The sequence below is a fragment of the Coregonus lavaretus genome (assembly GCF_964263955.1).
Source record: "Coregonus lavaretus genome assembly, chromosome: 19".
NCBI lineage: Eukaryota > Metazoa > Chordata > Actinopteri > Salmoniformes > Salmonidae > Coregonus > Coregonus lavaretus.
The window spans coordinates 14,388,828-14,396,605 of NC_140006.1; the positions used below are offsets into that span (position 1 = coordinate 14,388,828).

Below are 7,778 nucleotides of genomic sequence, written 5' to 3' on the forward strand. Positions count from 1 at the left end.
TAGACTCACCCTTGCAGTGAGTTTGCATTCCTTCTTTGCTGAAGCGGGTTTCATGTCCGTCCTCTGTCTTGACATTCTTCTGCAGCTGACTAACTCTTTCCTCCAGTAGTGCCTTTGCTTATGGTCTCAATCTCGCCTGCTCCCAGACTCCGCCTGGTTCTGCCACATCAATCTCCAGCCTGAACTCTCTACACAAGTGTGGTAGCTTCAGTGAGTGGTACACACCAGATTACTTGATCTCATAAAAAAAATACATTTTGGCCACATTTACATGCCAAACATTTTTTAAAGACGTCACAGAAATAATTCAACAGTCTACATAGTGACAGCTAGGAGGGGTTGGGATGGTCAACTGTATGGGGACCTGGGATCAGGGGAGGGAAAGGGGTTCTTATGGTCTTCAACAACCATTTTTATTTTCACACATTGCCATGTCCAAATTGTATAATTTCTAACCGTAAACAAATTACCAAACTGTGCCATTGTATACTGAACAAAAATATAAACGCAACATGCAACAATTTCAAAGATTTTATTGAGTTACAGTTCATATGAGGAAATCAGTCAATTGAAATAAATAAATTAGGCCTTAATCTATGGATTTCACGACTGGGAATACAGATATGCATCTGTCGGTTACGGATACCTTAAAAAACAAACTGGCCTCACAATGGGCCTCAGGTTCTCTTCAAGGTATTTTTGTGCATTCAAATTGCCATCGATAAAATGCAATTGTGTTCGTTATCTGTCGCTTATGCCTGCCCATACCATAACCCCACCGCCACCATGGGGCACTCTGTTCACAATGTTGACATCAGCAAACCGCTCGCCCACACGACACCATACACATGGTCTGCGGTTGTGAGACCAGTTGGACGTACTGCCAAATTCTATAAAACGACATTTGAGGCGGATTATGGTAGAGAAATGAACATTAAATTACCTGCCAACAGCTCTGGTGGACATTCCTGCAGTCAGCATGTCGTTTTTATCTCTCCTCTCATGGGACACACACCATTAACAACACTCCCATCCGGTAAGAATTAATGAATATCAGTTGATTTCCACAGTGCATCATTGAAAGTGTAGTAGTTCGACTGAGCAGACCTCTCTTCTCCATTCTCAGGTCTGAGAATCTGACTAACATGATCCAATTCCAGTTCTTGACTGGGTCATCACTGCAAATCCTTTCAGAAATGGCAAGTGATCCACATTGACTAAATTTAATTTCAATTCCAGTGACAAAACAGAGATCCAATTTATAAATTCAGATCGATTTCAGTATGTGTTCTAACATAACATTAAGCCAAAAGACAACTAAGTATTTTGGCATAGTTCTTACGTCTTTCTGCAGCATCTGTGATGGAAAAGCTGACCCCCATCTAAGAAAGTTCTGGGAATTAAAGGTCTCCCTCTAACCAGTTTTCACACAAACAAGAAAACATTCACACAATTGCAAATGTTTTTTTTTAAAATGTATTTCTAGTGACGCAAATTTGAAATTGAACATACATTAATTTATGAAATGAGTGCCATCTGTCCAGTGTAGTACAAATGTAAAAAAAAACGTAAGTTTACAACTACAACTGAAGGCTGCAACAGAGACTAGTGTAACAAGACATTAACATTTCTCCTTTAGCATTCTTGTACTTTCATTGTAATCTTCTCATAGCTAACAGAAAAAACGTTTACACTAGAAAACGTTGATTAAATACTTTACAGTATACCTATTTGAATTTGACACATTTGCATGTTGTTTTTTCCATCTCTGAGGCATAGGAAACGGCCTACACAAAACACTAGTTATTGCTTTGGATTATAGTGGATTAAGACAAGCTATTACTTCTATGCCTCAGTCTCTTCTCTGCTGAACTTTGAATTTGGTTGGATTACATAATTCCAGTGACTTCTGTGCCCCTAATCATTCTGCTCACACAAATGCTTGATATAGGCAGAATACTCTGCCCCCACCAATCTGGGGCATCAACAAGGGGGAAAAAACTGCACACACAGTGATAAAATAAGCCTACATTGCAGCCCTTCAGAACATCATTCATTTTGAGACAGGTGAGCAGAGGCCATAAAATACAGGATTTTACAGGATAAATAGTGCAATTCAGTTGATCAAAATATGTTTTAAACTTGTGTGGTCTGCGTGGACATTGAACTTTACTTTAAAACATCTGCAGGTCAGTGCAAGCTACGTAACAATTTTAATAGGAATTCAAACTTTTATAAAAAGGAATACATTTAATGAACATTATGGCAGCTAAAATGTCAGGGTTAAAAAATTCAAGTGCAACATGTCTATTTAGAAGGATAAAGTGTTAATGTCCAGTTTGTTCATCTAGTGAAAAGGAATTGTAGGTTGTAAAGGAATGTTTACTACTTTCAGTAATTAGTCAGTGTCTTTACCCTAGTGCAGTTTCACTTCTGAAAAATGCAGAACTACACTACCTAAGGAGCTCCAACCAATACATACTTTATATCCAGTTAATTATATGTTGCTACAATACTGGACTACACATTTTATCATAACACAAACAAACAAAACAAGGAAAATAAGGGGGGTGGGGGAATTGAACCAGTGCACTAGGTACTGTCCTATCTATAGCAGGTAGGCAGCACAAGCAGGCCTTCAAGACCAAACTTATGAGAAAACAAAAAACTGAATGCAGCAATAATTCAGCACAGTCACCAGATCTGTGCTTATACTATGACAACTGTAAGCATTTAAGAGTCACACCTGCTCACATTAAAGCAAAGTCAATATGAAAGGTTTTTGTAACTGATGAGCTTCATTGTTCTGCGTAAGACATGATCAGTCTTGTCCTCTATAAACCAGACATACTGCTGATTTCCAACCCTTATCCGCCCACAAGTTCCTCATCTCAATCAGTAACATTGGTCTCTGGGTCAATTACCTTGCTCTTCTGAGATGCAAACCAGTCTCGCACCTGCTGGTAGCTCATTCGTGACTTTTTGCAAAGGGCATCAAGGTCTTTCTCATGAAGAACCCCTGTCAAGCGATGGTAAACCACCAGCGGATTGATGTCCGGGGAATCTGCAGTGGATGTTGCTGTGGCGCCATTCACTTGAGACTTACGTTTGCGGCTACCCATAACCCGGGGGATCCCACTGGAACCGTTTCCACCAGTTACTCCACTGCCATTTTGCTGTGTGGCTAGTTCAGCCAGGAATTTGTCACGGACCCCCTGCACCCATCGTAGCTGGCCATTTTTAACAGCATAGCGCGTATCCCCAAACCACTGGATGATGTCTGCACGGGGCAAGCCAGTGAGTTCTACCAGCTGGGTGTAGTCCTCACTTTTAGGCCACTGGCAGCGCAGGAAGTGCTCCTTTAGTATATCCAGTTGTTCCTTTGTCTTCCGTGGTCGGCCAGCGGGTGTAAGAGGAGACCAGGATGAGGGAGGACTGGAGAGAGACAGGGCTGTGAGTGAGGCTTTGGCTGAGCGAGCAGACTTCTGCAGGTTGCTGGTGCTAGTGGAACTACGCTTAATAGGGGGGGCAGCAGTCGAAGGGGGAGGGGTGGTAGAATGAGAGGGGGAGGAGGAAGCGCAGATGGTAACGGCTGATGGTGGTTGTTTAATCTCTGGGTCTTTGCTGCCCCTAATCAACTGTAGGGGCCTTTCTTTTTTCACCACAGCCTCAACAGTCTCAGTGTGAACAGAGGCTTCCTCCGCAACCTCGTCCTCCTCCGCCTCCACTGCTCCCTCCCCAAATGTCTCCAGGCTGTTGGACAGGAAGTTCTGGAAGAAGTGTGACTCTTTCACCCCGTTGCTGCGAGCTCCCTTCCCTTGAGCCCCTCCCTGCACTTCAATACCATTTTCCTGATCCCGAGGCCTGTGAGCTACAAGTGGAAGGGACTGAAGTTGCTGAGAATCATTCTTTGCTTCTCCTATGGTGAGCTGAGGGTAGACCATGGATGTTCTAAGCAGTCCGCGCCCATTTCTAAGCTGGTACCGGCTGTCGCTGAACCACTTGCGGATGTCATTGCGGCTCAGGCCCGTTTCCTCCTGCAGGCATCGGAGCTCTGTCTCTGCAGGCCAGTTTTCCCGCAGGAAGCTGCTGCGAAGGACTGCAAGCTGAGCTTTGGTTTTTTTGTAGCGTCCGCGTTGTTGTTGCTGTGGGGAGCCAAGTGAGGTCTCAGAGAGGCTCAGGGAAGCATCTGTTGCGGTAGTTTCTGGCATGTCCACAGGAGGGCGGTAGTAGTATGAATCCTGAGGGGGTGGGAGAGAGGAACTGAAATGTCGGATTGTGGAGGCTGGTTTGCAGTGTTCTGGAGTCTCATGTCTGGCTTGTTTTCTTAAGTGGAGCAGGGAAGAGTGAAGACCATTATTAATTTGATCTTTGTCCTCTGCTTCCACAAATATCTCCCCACACTCCTTCCTCTTATTCCTCATCTTTATCTCCTCCTTCTCATTTGCATAGTCGTTAGTCCACTCAGGTCCGGCCAGCTTGCAACGCGTCTCCTCAATCTCCTCTGAGGCCCAGCTGATGCCGTATTTGATTCTCTGCACCATAAACCAGACCTTGACTTTGTCCAGAGGCAGGGCACAGAGCCGTGCCAAGGCATTCACCTCACGAGATGTTGGGTATGGGAACACATTGAATGCCTGGACCAGCTCTTGGATGGTGTCAAGCTCACATGTCTGATTTGACTGTGTCCATACTAGCTTCAGGCCCTCAGAGACTAAAGGCAGGCACACCACAGAGTTGTGGTTGGTGCTGAAACTAACACCACCATCTCTGACCTTGCCTGCATCACTGTTTGTTGCATTGTGGTCAAAGGATAGATGGCTCTTTCCATTGGTGATCTGGTGGTGTGCAGTCTTGGAGGAACGCGGGGAGGCATGCTTTCCTTCACGCACTGTCCTTGTGACATCACCCTGGAATGACTCCTTCATGTTCACCTCCAGGCCTATTCTTCTGTTACGGTCAACGTGTGTTGCCATCGGTGATGTCACTGCACGTCACTCCAGTCTAGTAGAGATAAGACAATAAAGATATCAATAACATTGTGCTCAAATTGATTATCACACTAATAAAACATTTGAGAAATCACACTGGAGGTTGCCAATGTCTAGTCCAGGGGTCTCCAACAGGTAGATCGCTTGCCTGTCGGGCAGAAAGTAGCATTTGAATCAGGAAAGTGTCCTCTCACGACCTCTACAAGCAAGAATGTTAAAAAATATATATTTTAACATACTTTACCGGTTGTCCGTGCAGTTGGTCCTTTTGGCAGTAGGAATGTGAGAATATATCCACAGTAAAGTATAATCACATCAACTTTTCAAAGAGCTCTGTCCTCTGAGAATCAAGTTAGACCCCCCCCCACAGAGGCAGTGAGTCACAACGGAAACACCTATGGAAAGAGAAAAGAGATTGAACATTTGACATTTTCAATGTGTAGGTGATTCATACATGACAAAATATAAAAATATATAAAAATTGTCATTCATAGAGGAAGATGTTTTATAATATAATCTGTATTTGAAAACAGCAATAAAACAGCTATGGCAGAGGACAATTGACTTTATTCAAAAGGCAAACTTGAGACTGGCTATTAGAGGAGGAATTTATGTACAACTTTTGCCCTTATCTGACCAAAAGCATAAATTAAGTTAATTGTCAATTCACAGAGAAAACTGTATGGAATGCAACAGGTGCATATTTTGTATTTCTTATATTCCTTTTGTTGTAGCATTATTGAGAGGGAACCTGCAAGTAAACATTTCATTGTACTGTGGTGTGTACACCATGTGTATCATGTGCACATGACAAATACACTTGGCTTGACATGGTAATTTCCCCCTGACAAATACAGTTACAAAGTTTGGATTGAATCCAATGTCCCATACTAAAGCTCTATCCTTTTTTCCCCCTGGTCCTGGAGGGCCACAGTGTGGATGTCCTAGCCTGGCACTAATGGCAGGAAACCTAGCGATTAAGAGCATAGGGCCAGTAACTGAAAGGTCGCTGGTTTGAATTCCTGAGTCGACTAGGTGAAAAGTCTGTCGATGTGCCCTTGAGCAATGCACTTAACCCTAATTGCTCCTGTAAGTCACTCTGGATAAGAGCATCTGCTAAATGACCAGAAATCAAGACAAAGAAAGAGAGGCAGACAGACGTAATAGAGAGATTCATGTGATTAAAATAACCTGAATGTATCAGGATATTTTCTACTGTTATTATTTATTGACTTTAGGCTTATGTATTTTACTTAGTTCACTATGGAAGTGATAGCCTATAGGCCAATGCAGCAATAGGCCTATCTCAGAGTTCCATGCCTAATTTCTTTAGCTGCCAATGAATGTGTCCATATGGCAAAGGCTGGTGCTCTTGCATTAGTTTAATTTTAACTTTTTGATTTGTATCATTTTAATTCATTCAGATTTCTATGATTAACCACATGACAATACTTTTGAGAAACCAAAAGGTTATTATTGAAATGGAACTTTTCCACTAAAATGTGCATATAAAAATACTCATAACTGGCACGCAAATATATAAGGATACATTGTAAGCTTGCACACATTTGAAACTCAGGAGCTGCCTATGTTCTTTATTGTGACACCCATTTACTATAACACCCATTGATAAAAACGGGCCCGCCTACTGAAATCAAATACCCGTCCAACTGATTCGTTCTGGCACCGGCCCTGGTCAGGGGCTGGGCTATCTAATCTCGGAACCCAGATTAGGGAACTAAATGTATCCTGCTGCGTTCTGTTGCAACCAATGACTGTGCTTGGAACTCTTTGGATCTCGGAAATTATACATTTATATCACCAAAATGATGTGGGCCAATCAGTGAACGAGCAAACTAGTAGCCCGTGACAAAAAACTAATGTTGCCAACGACAGAGAAAGCTCTCCGACGCTTTGCTAATAGTAGCCTAACCAGCCCTCATCATTTTGACATTGTTACAAATGTAACATCAAGACAGTATACAATGCTGAACAACTCACAAGTTGCAATAGATATCTTGATCCTTTGTGGCGTACTAGCTCAAATGGTCAGACTGCACAGGCGCACTCACCCCGACACGCTTCAGTAATAACAAAAAAACAAACTTACCGGAATCATGTATTACCCCCTTTGTTCTCTGGCGTTGGATAAAGTAAAAACAAATTATCCCAATCTTCGCTTTTGTTAACACTGTTAATGGCTGAAGTTGGAGACAACACCGGGAAACAATACAGTCTGTCTCACCCTGTCGCTTTATCTATCGGTCGAACCTCAAACGGGTTCTCGTTTCAGATACAATGACGCGAAACAATTCTAGAACTTTGTTATATCTCAAGTTAAGACCCAAACTGATACTTGATATGATAAACCGTTAGAAGTGAATAATCAATTGGTTGAACCTGTTTCCTTACTGTACCCCTCTCGGTCAGTTGTTGCTTTAGTTCTGAAAATCCTAGTGTTCCCCTGTCCTGCCAAAACGAGGCGACGAGGACCAGAAACTCTCACAGGCCCACCATCTCCTGAGTGACGGTAGAGAGGGTGTGGTATTCTATGCAAATCAGGACTAGGCTTGGATAAAGGAGGCGCTTGTAAACGACTGGTCAGCAAAATAACTCTTCCAGATGCCAAAACACACTTATGGGAACTGCAATCGCCATGTTTGTAAGGTTATGTAAATATATATTTTTAGAAAGTGTTTCCAGACTCCAGTGAGTGCAGACTACATTTACATATACAACGTTTTATAATAATCTACTTTGTCACATAAGCATTATTTGACTCAATGA

General features: G+C 42.7%; 1 protein-coding gene across 4 annotated transcripts; it reads right to left on the reverse strand.

Annotated features, from left to right (window-relative positions):
• Nucleotides 1-513: 513 nt before the first annotated feature.
• Nucleotides 514-7,523, reverse strand: LOC311146764 (homeobox and leucine zipper protein Homez-like). 4 transcript variants are annotated; one of them, XM_084183343.1, is made up of 3 exons: nt 7,392-7,523; nt 5,231-5,386; nt 514-5,004 (listed from the first exon to the last, which is right to left on the reverse strand). In XM_084183343.1, exon 3 carries the CDS (start codon nt 4,974-4,976, stop codon nt 2,892-2,894), a length of 2,085 nt encoding a protein of 694 aa, XP_084039469.1. In that variant the 5' UTR covers nt 4,977-5,004; nt 5,231-5,386; nt 7,392-7,523; the 3' UTR covers nt 514-2,891. The 4 variants fall into 4 exon arrangements, with proteins under 4 accessions (XP_084039469.1, XP_084039467.1, XP_084039468.1 ...); XM_084183341.1 differs by having other exon boundaries at nt 7,102-7,517; XM_084183342.1 differs by having other exon boundaries at nt 5,236-5,386; nt 7,102-7,490.
• Nucleotides 7,524-7,778: the final 255 nt, after the last annotated feature.